Genomic DNA, 16,320 nt, shown 5'->3' with positions numbered 1-16,320 from the left:
CTTCTTCTTCTTCTTCTTATTTGTATACTACCCTGTACATATATAGATTGCACACACACTCCCTAAGAAAATTAGCTTTGTATATTTTATGAATTTGTTTGAAGGAAAGAGATTTATTAATTGCTAAGATTCAGGTTTCTTACAAAGTTCTACTGGTGAACTTGATAACCACTGGGTAAGATTCAGGTGCAACTGCAAAAAACAAAACCTTATTCCTATGTGTAGTTGCCATATTAAATTCTGCATTTATTAACTGTAAGTGTACATCAGTGGATAAACGGTCTTCAGTATCAAATGACAAACTTCCTTGTAAGTGAGGAAGAAATTGAAGGGAAGAACCTCAAAGGATGCTAAATTACCCTTTATTGACAAGTATATGAACACAGGTAGTAGCTGAGAAATTTTTAATTACTTGCTTACTGCATTATATATCGTTGAGTTCCCAAGGGGACGAAACCCTCTTTTCCTTTATATGTTTAATGTGTGTTTCCTTAAACTGTGTAATTTGTTAAAAACTTGCATGCAATTAAGTCTATTCAGAGTACAGTAGACCAGTATTAACTTTCTTGTCAGCGCTCTCTCTCTCTCTGTTCCCTAAATGATTGTCATGAGATTTCCAGTGTATACATTTTCTTACTAATAGTTAAACACAGACTGTAGGTACCAATTCTCAGTGCTATTTTTCTAGAAAAAGAGGTGCCAGAACTTACCATGAATCCCTCCCTTGTTCTCTTATAACGGCAGTGGCACCCAACTGAGAGGTGCCGGAACTAAGTTTCGGTGAGTCCTAGCTGGAAAAAAGCCCTGCCAGTTCTTCGTATGGTTTTCTCTGGCTGGGCATACCTTTAAGTGAATTTCAGTAATGGTTGACAAGCTTCTCTGAAAGGCAGTTTGCTCACCTCTGCTGGTCTCACCCTGCAACAGAGCTGCATAGATATATTCCAGACTGGAAGTGGTGCCTTCCAGATATTGCTGGATTGCAACTTTGCAATGAATGGCTGGTTAAAGATATTTTAAATGAATAAAACAAATTCCCATTATCCCTATGCATTGGCTTTGTTGGCTAGGAACGGACGGCGCTGTCATTTAAAACGATGGTCTGTTTAGGTGTTTGACCCCAGACCTTAAACTATTTGGGCAGTGACAGCATTGCTCCACTTCAGGAGGTTGCTGCACCGCAGAGACAGGAGCAATCCTAATGAACTTTTAAAGTTGAATCCTGGGCAAAGAAGGAGCAAAAGCAGACAAGCATGTAAAAAAAATGTTTGGTCTGCTTGTTATAAGATTGAAAACTTAAATGTGGGTTCCCCCCCTTTTTTATAATAATTTTTATTAGTTTTCAATTATAATCCAATAATAGCCTCATTATAACAATACTAATTTATAATACAGTTTATTCAAATACCAAATTATATAATTTAGATAAAGTGGCCCCATGCGTTCTAGAATTGATGGCTTGATAATTTGCTTAATTTCTGCGTTCCAAAATCTTATAATTTCCATTACATTCCAGTCATAATAATAATCCCTTATACAACAACCGCAATATTAATAACTTCTATTTATGTTAGCACATTAAATGATTTATAAAACTACAAGCAAGGAACTCAAACTATATCCTTGTTATTCCTGTGTGTGGCAATTATTCTGTCTGTGGTGTTTCTTTCTGTCCTTGTAAGATGTTATGACTTTCTTTTCCCTGGTTGTTGCTGTTATCCATCATGCCTTGGGTGGAGCTGAGTTGGAGGGGTGTGTGTGTTCTTAACCATGGTTAGCACATACCATGGTATGAACCCAGTCTATACTTCCAGTTCAACAACCCTGGAAAGGTCTGTTGTGAAATGAATGCATACTCTAGAACAGCCGTCAGAATCTTTTGCAATGTATTGTGCAGGGCAGGGTTCCAAGTGAAATTTATCAAGTATTCTCTGGCAGACAAGTCAATGAAAGTGTTCCCTGAAGGGAGAAAGTCTATAAAGTGCTTCTTAAGCTTTGAAAATCCTTTTTAGCACCATATTAAGTTAGACAAGAGAAAACTTTAAGCAGTAACACTGTTTGGCATATCAGATAATATACTCTATTGTTTTACTTTTGTCTTACAAAGAAATTACGACCCCTCTTTATCCCTTTCCCTTTTTGTTGAAATATCTGATACCTAAACTGAACACATTTATTTCTGAGAATCAAACATTAAAAGCTTCCTTAAACATAAAATATGTAGAATAGAGGCCAGGAACTTCAGTCTTCCCCACAGAATTTCATGGTCAGGAGGACTCTTGCAATTGGTCCTTACCTACATGGTTACGTATTTAAATGTTCTCCCAACTATGTGGTTGGTTACTTAGGGAAAGGTAATTCCTACGTAGCTGAGGTAACAAGGAAGCACTTAATGTGCTTAAGACATCAGCCTTACAGCCATGTGAATATGTTGTCATCATGTAACTGGTTATAATGTTTGGTTTTAATGGTAACTCTGGTAATCACTTCTGTGTTTCAGTGGATCAATGACTTAGAAACAGATCACATCTATGATAAGTGGCCTACAAGTTTTCAGGAACTTCTTAAACCAGCATATGCAGGAATGATGCGGCAGATTCGGCGCAATCTATATAACATGGTATGTATTGGGGGTACTGGCCAAACTTGCTTGTATATTCATTTATTTTGAGATTAGGGTCTTCTGCCTTTTGTCCTCCCCACCCTCTGGGCAGCAATCCACATGTCTGTATATCATTTAAGATAGTTTCTCTTGGTTGTGTGTAAAATATGCATAGCTGTGCTGGTGTATCCATGAAGAGTCTGAAAAGGCGTAGTTTGCATCTGACTAGAAAATGGATATGATAAGACATCTTCAAATGTTACTCTCCAAGTAGCAAAACCCTGGAGCTGCAGGCGGATAAGATCAGGCTGGACTTGGAGGACTTTTCTATGTATAAGACTAGATTTTTTCCCCTAAAAATTGATGCTTAAAATTGGGGGGGGGGGTGTCTTATACACGGGTAGTGCATTGGGGGGATTTGTGATTAGCTGCTGCCCAGAAATTGAGGGCGTCTTATACATGGGGGCATCTTATACATGGGATAATACAGTATATACTTTTTCTGTTATCAGAATCACAGCTTTTACCTCTTTCGCCAGACTGCACCTCCTGGGCTCCGCCTCCTTTCTCAAAAGTGGAGAACCCTAAAGGGACAATCTTCTGGCTTGGGAACCTAGCACTCAGTTGCCTCTTGGTCAGCTGCCAGCTTGTGTATTGGCCGACCTTATGATCCGGCACTAATCTGAAAGTGGGCAGCAGGAGAATATATTTAAGGAAATATTGTTTATTGGAGTCCTCATTCAGGAGTCTCTGACCCAAGGGGCTCCTGACTTGACAAGCTCAGGTTGTGCTTTGCTGGTTGTGTTGATCCACCTAGTTTCTCCTCCACTGTGTCAGAAGTTTGGCCTCTGCTAGGGTTTGGGACATGACATAAGTGCTTTATATAAGCTGCCCTAAACTGAAGTTGCAGTCTGTATGTGTTTTATTCATTCATACCAAGATAAGCAGCCAGAAATTTGGAACCATTGAACTGTAAAATGCACGTACCTCATCAGTTTCATATATGTGGGCTGATCTGTCCTGTGCCATTACAGCATGCGGCCCTCTGGTTATTACAGCATCTTTCATACAGCTCAAGGAATTCCTGATTAAATAGTATACCAGTGTGGTATGGGATTTGGCTACATGGAAGAGGCATCTCTTGTGCTACAGCAGGAACTTAGGAATCAGCCCCTGTGGTCCTGAGTATCCACAAGTGTTCTGATATATAACTGAATTTATACAAGCACATTTTATCTGAGATTTTGGCAGTGTGTTCAGCATTTCAGAACCTCTTTAGCTGATTATTCTTATTTTCTACCTGCTGAAACCGTAACCATCAGAGTTGATTTCCAAAAATTCTAAGCTTATCCCAGCAACATGTTCAGAAAGTATGGTAAAAGTTAGGCTTCTTTTGACTGTGAAAGCTGCCATTGCACTTTTAGAAGCGAAATGTGAATATGAATTTCTGGGATCAGCAAAAGCCATCAAAATACCTAATGGGTTAAACCACAGAGCCTAGGACTTGCCGATCAGAAGGTCAGCGGTTGGAATCCCCGTGACGGGGTGAGCTCCCGTTGCTCGGTCCCTGCTCCTGCCAACCTAGCAGTTCCAAAGCATGTCAAAGTGCAAGTAGATAAATAGGTACCGCTCCAGCGGGAAGGTAAACGGCGTTTCCGTGCGCTGCTCTGGTTCGCCAGAAGCGGCTTAGTCATGCTGGCCACATGACCTGGAAGCTGTACACCGGCTCCCTCGGCCAATATAGTGAGATGAGCGGCGCAACCCCAGAGTCGGTCACGACTGGACCTAATGGTCAGGGGTCCCTTTACCTTTTACATGATTCAAGTCTAGATGCCATCTTCTGGTAGAAACAACCTACATCATTGCCTAACTGCTGCTAACTTAAATAAAGTAGTTGTGTGGAGAGACACACACTGAGAGCAACTCTTGCTTGAGCTACAACAGCCTTGCTCCATATCATTTCTGTCAGTGTGTCATAGAAGAAAGCGAAATTAAAATGTGCACCTCTATGGCTGATTGGCTTTTAGACACTAAAACTCAATTTATCCTTCTGTTCTTCCTTGTGATTAGGCTTTTAATTTAAGTACACTTTACTGTCAGAGAGCCTATTGTTGTCTGTCTGGAATACTGCATTAAATCCTGATACAGCTAACATGACACAACTCATTTCTTTTTAGCATGATAAGTTTATCCTTGGCCAAGCTGATTGATAACTTCCTGCACATATTTGAAAAGGTTGTTGCTGAGAGAACCAGTGCAGTCACTTTGCTAGCCAGATTGTTGTGTGTTGATGTCTGTGGCCAAATGAGTATATGCCATTGTAAGAATTCACCTCCAAAAGTTGAAAATCTTGGCTCCTTTATTTAGGTTCAGCTTCTTGGCTTTGTAATGCATAAGATGAAAAGTTGCCATCTAAGATATTCAGAAACAACAACAAAATGAAAATAAAAAATACAGCAACCTAGAGTAATAACTTTTCCAGGGTGTAAAATATTTGTAGACAAAATGTAGATATACATATTTTAAGTATTCTCACCACCCCCTGCAAAAGTGGCATTCATCAAAGGTTGGCCACAGGAAGCGGTAAGCATATACATTTTGGGAGGTTGTGAACAAAATTCAGAATGACAAATCTGCTACTGTTTATCACCCAGACTTTTGCTACAAATGCATAAATTCTAAAGTTGCATTCAAGTATATAAATGGACTTTTATCTTTCCATTTCCCCTAGCTATTACTAGGGATGTGCTTACTTTTTCCTGATATTGTTGAACTAGTAGCTCTCACTGAAGTGATAAATCTGTGTATGGGCTGTACCATTTCACGGTGCAGATGACAATACAGTGGAACCTCGGGTTATGTACCGTCCTCCTTATACACGGTTCGGGTAACAAGCTCTGCTAACCCAGCAGTAGTTGCTCCTGGTAGCAAACTTTGCCCTGGGATGCGAGCGGAAGTCTCATGCCAGCGGCGCGCACACAGCGGGAGGCCCCATTAGCGAAAGCGCGCCTCAGGATAAGAACGGTTTAGAGTTAAGAATGGACCTCTGGAACGAATTAAGTTCATAACCGGAGGTACCACTGTACACATTTTGGGAATGTCCCTCATACAATTCTCCACATAGCCTACAAGTACATCAGGTAATTTTGCTGGGCTAAATGTCGTCTGTTGGGCATCAATATTTTTTGCGGGAGATAATTCAGTTGTGTGAGCCCAAACCTGCGGTCTGGAATCATACAGTCTAGAACAGATATGCTACCTCAATGTGTTCCTTTGGGCCTCTTAAGTCTGCAAAGGAAAAGAGCAGAGAAAGTACAGGGAATGATATTGGGCCTAAGGATTCTCTTCTCCCGTCAGGTCATCTTTATTGATCCTATGCAAGAAGAAGCAGCTCACTTCATGAAACTTGTAGAAGTATTCTACTTTCAAAAGGTGCCTCTTAGGTAAGTTGAAATATGGGCAGATATGTTTCTTATACATGATGGTGTACACTGGCGTACAGTCTGTGTAAATGTCATGTGTGGTGACCCTTGGGGCCCTTCCAGCCATTCTCTTAATTGTGTGTTAATGATTATTTGTGCTCATGATAGGGTAAGGGCAGTTAAAATCCTTTCAATCCTTTGTTTAGTATGGCGGCACCTGCACTTTGGAGTTCCCAGCCTATTGAGATCAGGCCTTCACTGAACTCTTTTTGGCACCTGTTAAAAACATTATTTCCAAACTGTGTCGCGACACGTTAGTGTGTCGGCTGCAGTGTCTAGGTTTGTCCCCATACATTTTGTTATTACAATTTATATGTGTGTCCGTATCTCTTATAAGGGGTTAGTTTAACCTCCGGTTTGCCAGAAAAGCTGAATTACTGTGTCACGAAATGATGCATGCCTGAAAAGTGTGTCACCAGCATGAAAAGTTTGGAAAGCTCTGGTTTGGACAAACCTAAGCAGTTGCTTTAGGGACGTGGGTGGCGCTGTGGGTAAAAGCCTCAGCGCCTAGGGCTTGCCGATCGAAAGGTTGGCGGTTCGAATCCCCGCGGCAGGGTGCGCTCCCGTTGCTCGGTCCCAGCGCCTGCCAACCTAGCAGTTCGAAAGCACCCCCGGGTGCAAGTAGATAAATAGGGACCGCTTACCAGTGGGAAGGTAAACAGTGTTTCCGTGTGCTGCGCTGGCTCGCCAGATGCAGCTTTGTCACGCTGGCCACGTGACCCGGAAGTGTCTCCGGACAGCGCTGGCCCCCAGACTCTTAAGTGAGATGGGCGCACAACCCTAGAGTCTGGCAAGACTGGCCCGTACGGGCAGGGGTACCTTTACCTTTACCTTTAAGCAGTTGCTTTAAAAGTTGAGATAATTTTAATCAATTTTAGTATTTTAACTTTGTATGTTTTAAAGAGGGGTTGTGGATTTATCTTAATTGTTTTATCATTTATTTATTTATTCATTCATTCATTCATTCATTCATTTTAATTTATATACCATCCTATACCCGCAGGTCTCAGGGCGGTTCACAGGATAAAATGACAATATAAAAGCACAGAATATATAATCAAACTAAAAACAGAAACTACCAAATTAATCCCCACCCACCCCAGCACATTTTAAAAGGGCATTGGCTATACAAACCAGTTAAAAACAATTTAACAATTTTAAACATTGTTTTTTAAAGAAATAAACAATTAAAAAGCAGTTTAAAAGAATGTAAACAGCTGTGATGGGTTCCAGGGATTCTGTATAATTCTCTAATTCTGTCCAGATAGCATTTATAGTAGATTTTTTTGGGCAAGGTGGAATGGAAACCTTAATCCGCATTAAACAGCATTAAAGCTTTCTGTACTTTAACCAGGACAGCAGTTGCAAATGGATTACGTGGGGTTATAGATGTTGTAGTTGCGTTTAACGCTGTAGAGATGAAGCAAGCTAGACCGCCACTGGGCCTTCCACCTTTGAGGTTTTCCACATCAACCAGTGCATAAACCAGTGCATATTTATTAGGTAAATAAAGAAATACTGTTTGCAACTGCAAGAGTTTCAGGACGGATATACTACTTTGCTTCCAATCAGTGCATGTCCTGTAACTCCATAGATTTGACGGAAGCTTCCAGAAGCACATGTGACCAGAAAGCTAGATTAGATGAACCTTGATCTCCTCTCACAGTACTTTGTTTTATCAGTGGAGAATTGTTGATATTACTTTGGATTTGTTCTCAATAGAATCACCATAGAAAACTAGTTTAGGGTCCTAGGACTGGAAAGCTGTGCTTGATATTCTGATTTAAAATACTTATTGCTGCTGGCGGATGGGACAAGCAGAATTTCACAGTAAAGATGCTTAGGAACTACCAAGTACAGACTTGCAAAGAAGACTTAGCTAAAGTTAGGAGGGAAGGGATACCAGGAACTGTAGAGTCTAGGTAAAAGGGCAGGAATTTTGGCTACTGGAGAATTACTGTGGTGATATAAAACTGTTGGCATCAAGTGAGATAAATCATAGATGTTCAGGGGGAATAAGGAATGCAGAGTGCCAAGTCAGTTAAAGACTGAAAATGTGTGAACATTTTTTTTTTAACCTCAGAAAAGGTTATTTATGTATGCAACAACTGAAGCCCATGTTTTGTTAGCCCCAAAATGGAAAATGAGGGAGGTCCCAACCAAAGAAGATTGACAACTTAAGTTGACAGAATATGCACAACTTGCAGGCTTAAAGTATAGAATAAGAAAACAAGAAGAACATACATTTAAAGAAGATTGGAAAACGTTTATTGAATATATGGAAAATAATTGTGCACAGCTGAAAACGCTGGCAGCATTAAGATAAATTCAACAGTGTAAATAAGTTTTGATGGATGTAATAATGGAAAAGTGATTGGTATAGTTTCTGTAAAATATGCAGGGATATAAGATATGCAGAATGAACCATGGAAAGAGAAGAAGGGAAGTCATTGATATCTTAAGTATGTAAAATGTTTATCTGAATTTGTAAAACAAAGTATAATAAAAATCATATTAAAAAAGAAAATGTGCAGACATGATTTTGATAGTGTGGTTTTGAATAGGACATGGACATCTGTTTTGAGAGGTCAAGGTAGGAGATAAAGTTTCTCAGCAGAAGTAAAGATCACGTTAGGACCTGAACCATCAGCAAAATCAGGGATAAAGGATGACCTCGGAGGAGGGTCCAGTTTTTCCGCTATCTGTGTTTGATGAATAGAAAAGCTAGGAAGTTTACTTCACGAATGATGTGGTGAAGGCAATTTGTTGGGACAAATTTTCTCTACTTCAGAACTATCTTGTTCTAGAGTGAAGTCCCATTAATCTGGAAAATTCTCTTTAGCCTGTATGAATATCTATTTATCTCTATCGCCTAGAATATTTTCTGTAGTGGGGAAATATGTTTCTTACCCAAAAGATCCTTTTGAATTTTGGTATCTTCTGGTCAGCAGTCTAACTAGCAGGCAAAATCTCCCATGAACCTATAGCTACATGAGAGCTATCTGCAGTCAGATGTCATAATTGGATTGAGCTCACACAGAAAGGTAACCCTAAATTAAAACCTTTCTCTAAGCAGGTCCAGGCTATCTAGTCCTCCAGTTTACCTCTTTCACTGCTTGCAGAGTCATCGTCACTAATGGTAGATGGTTTCATAACAATTAAATTGCTTTTATTTGCTGTAGGCCACTGCCACTCACTTTAATATTTTGAATGTTGCCAGTTTATTCTTGCTGTTTGGATTCATATTCAATGTGTCTATAATGTGGTTTTATAAAATGCTGCAACTCTTACAGAATTTTCATTTCTTTTCTGAACAGAATTGGGTTTGTTTTCGTCCTAAATACCGATGAAGTCGTTGACGGTAACAAGGATGCAGGTGTAGCTTTATGGAGAGCTTTTAACTTCGTTGCAGATGAAATGGATATCCCTGCAGCTTTTACTGCCATGACGAGAGTTAGTGCTTGTAAAATATTTTTAAAACAATCCTTTTTTTTTCAAGGTTACCTGAATTTTTCTACATTTACAAAGTAGCCATGGGGCATACTATTTAAATGCATTTATTTTTAAAAAAATACTTTTCCGTAAGAAGTTTTGTTCTTATCATTGCCAAGCTTTCCTGGTGGGGCGGGGATGGATGCAGATCCATGTGCCTTTTGGCACAGATCTTAGCCTGAATGGGCCAAAAACATAAAATTCAGCTGCCTGCCTCAAGATAGAGACGCACGCCCCCAACTCAGTGCATGCAATTGAGACATATAAGCAGGAAGCCTCAGCTAGCTTCAGATGACTCATACAAACAGAGAAATGCGGCACAGGTGAAAGCAAAGGAAACCTACAGAATCGCTAGGCAAACCAGGGGTGTGTGGGTGTGTGGAGGCAGATTAGAATTTCCTTACTCTTAACCCAACTGTGGTTAAACTGGAAAACATGGAGCTGAATTCAGGTGGATGGTAGTAAAAAAAAAAAAAGGAGGCGGTGAATTCAATGTTAGGCATTATTATGAAACATATTTAGCATCCATCCTTGAGTGCTTTTGCCAGGCCAGTAAGAGGCTGTGTTTATTTTTGTCTCCTTGTCTGGCCCTGCCCACTTTTGGGGTGTGGTACCACCCACTGCTGACATTCAACACACCCACCCCATCCCACCAAGAGCTTTCCACACTAGTAATCTGGTCGTCGGACTGAAAGGCTTCCTGACCCCCTGGTGTAAATGGCTTCTGCTCACCAGTTTGGGATTGTTAAGGGGAGAAACGCTAAATATATGGATTTGAGAGAGTTGGTGCACTCCTGTTTAACAGGAACCCTGGAGGAGGAAGGTAAAATCCAGGTGCTTAAGCGCAGGTTAAACTGAAGCTTGCAGAATAAAATCATGAAAACCTAGCTCTTTAATTTTATCTAACACTCTCATGAAGCCGTCAGGATTCCTTGCTCCCAAAGCTGTTCTAGGGAGGCTGTCCTAGAATTATGTGCTAGTAATAGAAATCTCCCCATTTCTAACCTAACTTTATTAGTGGCTAATTTATAGCTGTGAGGTTTTATGCCTCCCTACTTGTCTTCCCTTAAATAGCTCTGACGGCTAAGCTGTGATATTTCTAACATGACTGCATATTTAGCAGTTTACTCATATTTCTGGGCTTCAGGAAGAGAGTAGGCAACAAGACAGCTTTATTATGTAAATATTTGCTTTGCTTGCTTGACGCATTTCATGGCTGGGTACTGGAAGGATGTGAGATGGATGCATGTAATTGTGCAGAAAATAAAGGGTGGTTTTATTCTCTCTCCTGAATTTCTCCTTTTCCCCTAAGTGCCCAGAAATGCATATGATGGATGAGTTTAAGAGTGAAAGTTCATTGAAGTTTAATTGGCGGAGGCATTAAAGTGTGCCGTCTCTTGGTTACTGCTGAAAAACCCGGTAATAAAATGAGCTAGATGGGCCTGTGATTGGGCGGCAGGAGCCTTTAAAATCCACTTGCAGCTTGGCAATAAAAATTTAATATAATATGAATACATCAGTAGAATGGGTGATCACATTTCTTTATCTGTTCCTCTCTCTCTTTTAATTAGATGTACCATGAAGTAGAAGAGGGAAGTGTACTTTCTGTGGGGCATGTGAAGCGTTTTCTTGTCACAGGGTTTCCTCATGCTGACTTGCAAGATATCTTGGGTGTCGATTCTGATTATGATGAGAACAGACAGGTAGGAACAGTACAGAGTTGCAAGAGGATGTACAAAAAAATCATTTTTTAAAGTATTTCGGGTGGATGGCACAAATTCACGGGCATTGAACACTGAGGTTTTGGAATATCAGATGTTTGAGGAGGTACAATATTTCACTTCCCACAATTCCTATGCCACAGAGTCTGGAATATCAGCAAAGCGACATTGATGCTGTAATGCAGAAAACGGCCAGGATCAGATGTGTGGATGTATCTTCTAAAATGAGCCTTATAGGCTCTGTTGTTTGAGGGTCAACAGGGAAACAGAAAACAACACTGTCCTAATACATCTTACAGGCAGCAGTTCTGTTCTCGGTCACCTGGGAGGCGTGCCCCATTGAGCTCAGTGGGACTTGTTTTTGAGCCGCCGTGCATAGGATTGCAGTGTTAGTCATCCTAAATCCACTTCTGTAAATTCAACTTGATGCTTGGCTTTGTAAGTAAGCAGGAAAGGCAGATAGACAGCTATCATTCAAAACAGTGGCGTTGCCTTGTTTGACTTGCCTGTCATGAGATCTTTTTTCACCTATGACAGTGCATGTTCAACCAGCTTTCCATATCTTCATCAATGCATTGATTTGAAGGAATAAATAAATGAAGTATTCTAATGTTGCCAACTAATTTGCAGGTCTAAATGAAATGCGGAGGGTTGGATCGAGAAGAAGTTAGTTAAACCTAGTTCTCATTGAAATTTGTGTTCGTGTTAGTCTTGACTTGTCCCATCGATTCCAGTGGGAACTGAGTTCAACGAACTTAACCTGAATTCAACCCAAATACTGTTAATGCATTGTTTCAGGAAATCATGTTCTCAGCCGGCGATTGCCAGTCCCCCTGCCTTTAAAATAACTGTTTGAAAAGTTATAAAGGAATAATAAATCACTTTGCTCCTCACCTGTCCCAGCAAGCGATGCATAGATGTTTGTGTTCATTTTCTCTTGATATCTAATCACTACTTTTCCACAGTCAGCTCTATATAATTGGGACATCTTTGCTCCATCTAGGCAGGAGCAATGTTTTATAAGAAGACTGGCCTGGGTCCATTGCCTCAAGCTCTCTTTAATGGCGTGCCCTTTAACAGAAAAGAGATGAATCTTGCAGAGCTACAAACCTCTCTAGTGAAGATCATGGATGCCACAGAGTCCTTCCAGAGGGCAGTGTTCTTGGTATGTTTCGCATTTTATTTTATTTTTAAGCAAATGCTCAGTGAGATAATGGCTAGTCGATTGCTTAAGTTGTGCTTATGTTCTACATTTTTTATAACGAGGCGGTTTGGAATTAATCTTGTGAAAACCTAAATGGCATCATTATTTTAATTTGCAGTCATGATTTTGAAACCTAATATATAATTATTATCCATGCTTTAGAATTTAACTAAGCCCTTGTTAATCCTTGAGATGCTTGGAACCACAGTATGAAGACAAATGCTGCTACAAAAATGTGGACTGGATAAGAAGACATTTTCCCCTACTATCCTTTTCTTCAAATGATTGAATAATTTGTGTGAGTGTGATGTTCTAACCACCTTCCTGACTTCACTTTTCCCCTCCTCACCTTTTTCTTCACAGTAACCTCTGTCTTTTGCCCATTCTAATAATAATAATAACAACAACAGTACAGTGGTACCTCAGGTTGCATACGCTTCAGGTTACATCCATGCTTCAGGTTACAGACTCCACTAACCCGGAAATAGTGCTTCAGGTTAAGAACTTTGCTTCAGGATGAGAACAGAAATCGTGCTCCGGCGTCACGGCAGCAGCAGGAGGCCCCATGAGCTAAAGTGGTGCTTCGGGTTAAAGAACAGTTTCAGGTTAAGAACGGACCTCTGGAACGAATTAAGTACTTAACCCGAGGTACCACTGTAAAAGCCCCATTTGCCTTATCTGCTTGGCTTTTTCTTGCCTTCCCTTCATTCCTATTCTCCCTGTGGTTGTTTTAGCAGAAGGCGGAAGTGGAGTACAATGTATTTTTTTGCCCTTTGCAAAGCTCCTCACAACCCGCTCTGGATCCACGGCGCCTGGTTGGAGGTGTGTGTTGTACTGGCACCCCAACACCTGCTTGTTGCATCTCTGGAAAGGGAGAATGACAGCAAATGAGCCCACAATTGTAGCTTGCAAGGCACTTGAAAAGGGCAAGGACCTGGAGCCAGCGGAACAGGAACAGGCCATTAGCATCCCTGTGCAAGCCATGAAACTTTCAGAGCAGGAAGCCAGGTGATCCCAGTACATGGGGGAATGAATCATTAAGATCCATGCTTTCTTAGGAGCATCTGCTTGAAGCTTGTTTAACCGCTTGTTTCCTTCTTCATCTGAGAAGCAGAGAAGATTCCTGGAGTGGCTACACAGAACAGTGTGAGCTCTTAGAAATGCTTTATTCTACCTCAGCCTCCAGACAATGAGGAGTTTTTAAGGAGTCACCAATTCCCCCTGGTCAAAAAATTATTATTTTTAACTCTCCCTTGCCGTAACTCTTTGCAGCCCAGCGGCCAACCCATCCCACATGCTTTTAAGCTTAATGCTGATGTTCAGAGACAATTTAACCAAAGAGGCATTTCTGGGAGAAGTTTCCTCTGAACATGGGGACAAACTTTGACTCCTTCCCACCCTCCGTCTCCCTCTGAACGTAATGGTCAACCTAAGGCTGTTTTGCTATTAGCTTCCTGACATAAAGCCCTTCACAAAATTATATAAGCAGGTGTGTTCTAAGACTCTGCTTCATAGATGGCATTCTTCCCTGGAGAGAGAAGAAATTGCTCCACAATCTTCTGATCATTTTGTACTGATTTCCGACAACCATATTACCGACACCGGGGGCTGACCCACGTGACTCAATTGTTAGTCCAGAATATGATGATGGGGACTGGGTTGACGGGTCTCAAGTTAAAGATTGAGGGGTCTCAATTTTTGCATCGCCTCTTTTATAACTCCCTCTATAGTAAAGGTAAAGGGACCCCGACCATTAGGTCCAGTCGTGGCCGACTCTGGGGTTGCAGCGCTCATCTCGCTTTATTGGCCGAGGGACCCGGTGTACAGCTTCCGGGTCATGTGGCCAGCATGACTAAGCCGCTTCTGGCGAACCAGAGCAGTGCACGGAAATGCCGGTTACCTTTCTGCTGGAGTAGTACCTATTTATCTACTTGCACTTTGACGTGCTTTTGAACTGCTAGGTTGGCAGGAGCAGGGACCGAGCAACGGGAGCTCACCCTGTCGCGGGGATTCGAACCGCCGACCTTCTGATCGGCAAGTCCTAGGCTCTGTGGTTTAACCCACAGCACCACCCGCGTCCCTCTAACTCCCTCTATATGCCACTGCTATTCACAACTCTGGCAGCTCTTCCTCAATAGCCCTTCTGCAGAGCCAACCCAACGCCACTTAAGGGAGAAGGAGTGCTGATTGAACCCAAATCCATTCTAGCCTCTGTTACATTTTTTTAAAATAACGGGATTCACCTTCATTATAAAAAAATATGTCTTTGGCTAACGAGTATTATAGTCTAGAGCCAGAATTTATGGACTCTTGGAAGCTCCCAGCAGCTGACACCCCAGTCTCTAGTCTCCAAATTTCTCCCCCACAAAGATGGGGAGGCTCAACTGAAAAACGTCACTGAGAGGAGGCAGGATTTCACGTTACACAGCATCCTGTAGTAGAAGGCCATCAGGACTTCACCTCAGTTTTGAAATTCACTCCCTGACCCCTTAGGAAGAAGAAGAGGAGTTTGGACTTGATATACCGCCTTTCACTCCCCTTAAGGAGTCTCAAAGCGGCTAACAAATCTCCTTTCCCTTCCTCCCCCACAACAAACACTCTGTGAGGTGAGTGAGGCTGAGAGACTTCAGAGAAGTGTGACTGGCCCAAGGTCACCCAGCAGCTGCATGTGGAGGAGCGGGGAAGTGAACCCGGTTCACCAGATTACAAGACTACTGCTCTTAACCACTACACCACGCTGGCTAGGTGTCCTACATTTTTCATGCACTGGTAGCTCTTTTATTTAACTCAGGTTTTTTTTTATCAAGATAGTATGCATTCCCCCATCCTTTTTAGTGTTGGTATAAAATTCCAAAGCAATCTTTTCAATTTTGGTGAATATGCAAACTGGATTATGGGAGCTGCCTACTTCCAGCAAGTTCTCTTCCTGCCTTTGACCACAAGTTCAAGCTGCTACCCGCCCCAATGACCTTTTACAGGCACTGGTACTTTTCAAATAGATACCAATAGAACGATCTAAAGTTATTGAGTGGTGCGGAAACTGAACTGCTGTTGTTTTCCTTTCAGGGCGTGCTGAATGACCATACAAACGCAGTAGACTTCATCATGGAGCAACAGAATGTAGTTTCACATATACATGACAAGATTCTTGATCCTCAAAGAAGATATTTGAACTTTGCATCCCCATCAGGTAAACCCAAGTACTGCTTCTTTTCTTTCTGTAAGCCCTAAGTTTGATTTCATATTTGATATTAACAAGCCACGTTTTAATTTTTGCAGTGCCTATAGATACAAACGATTTCTCAACTTTTTCCTTCTTGGACTCTCAAGATAAGACTTTTGTTATTTCAGAAAACATGAAGTATGTTACAAGGAAAGGTACATTTTGTTTTTGTTTAACTGTTGTTATGTAACATTCATAGAGCAATGTCTGATGCAAGCTGAATGGTTTACCAAGATTAGTTATAACATTGTATTGTTACAATAAAAACCCCTCAAATATACATTCAATATAACGTATTTTTTGCTCTATAAGACTCACTTTTTCCCTCCTAAAAAGTAAGGGGAAATGTGTGTGCGTCTTATGGAACGAATGCAGGCTGCGCAGCTATCCCAGAAGCCAGAACAGCAAGAGGGATCGCTGCTTTCACTGTACAGTGATCCCTCTTGCTGTTCTGGCTTCTGAGATTCAGAAAGTTTTTTTTCTTGTTTTCCATATGGTCCATATGGTTTTCCTTATGGTCTGATGCATCTTATAGAGTGAAAAATACGGGAATTTGATTCAATATAATTCAAATATAACAATATCCTTAAATGTAACTT

General features: G+C 41.1%; 1 protein-coding gene across 3 annotated transcripts in view; it reads left to right on the top strand.

Annotated features, from left to right (window-relative positions):
* UGGT2 (UDP-glucose glycoprotein glucosyltransferase 2) overlaps positions 1-16,320 on the top strand; it is a 77,978-nt gene that overhangs the window by 32,030 nt on the left and 29,628 nt on the right. For all 3 annotated transcript variants that reach the window (XM_077927719.1, XM_028728304.2, XM_077927720.1), the window contains 7 exons: positions 2,498-2,617; positions 5,957-6,042; positions 9,399-9,534; positions 11,145-11,276; positions 12,298-12,459; positions 15,565-15,688; positions 15,778-15,876. In XM_077927719.1, the coding sequence (XP_077783845.1) occupies positions 2,498-2,617; positions 5,957-6,042; positions 9,399-9,534; positions 11,145-11,276; positions 12,298-12,459; positions 15,565-15,688; positions 15,778-15,876 (859 nt within the window). The remainder of the gene's footprint in view (positions 1-2,497; positions 2,618-5,956; positions 6,043-9,398; positions 9,535-11,144; positions 11,277-12,297; positions 12,460-15,564; positions 15,689-15,777; positions 15,877-16,320) is intronic.

Source organism: Podarcis muralis, chromosome 4 (assembly GCF_964188315.1).
Source record: "Podarcis muralis chromosome 4, rPodMur119.hap1.1, whole genome shotgun sequence".
Lineage (NCBI taxonomy): Eukaryota > Metazoa > Chordata > Lepidosauria > Squamata > Lacertidae > Podarcis > Podarcis muralis.
The sequence above is the reverse complement of the archived record's forward strand: the minus strand, read 5'-3'. Positions and strand labels throughout refer to the sequence as shown.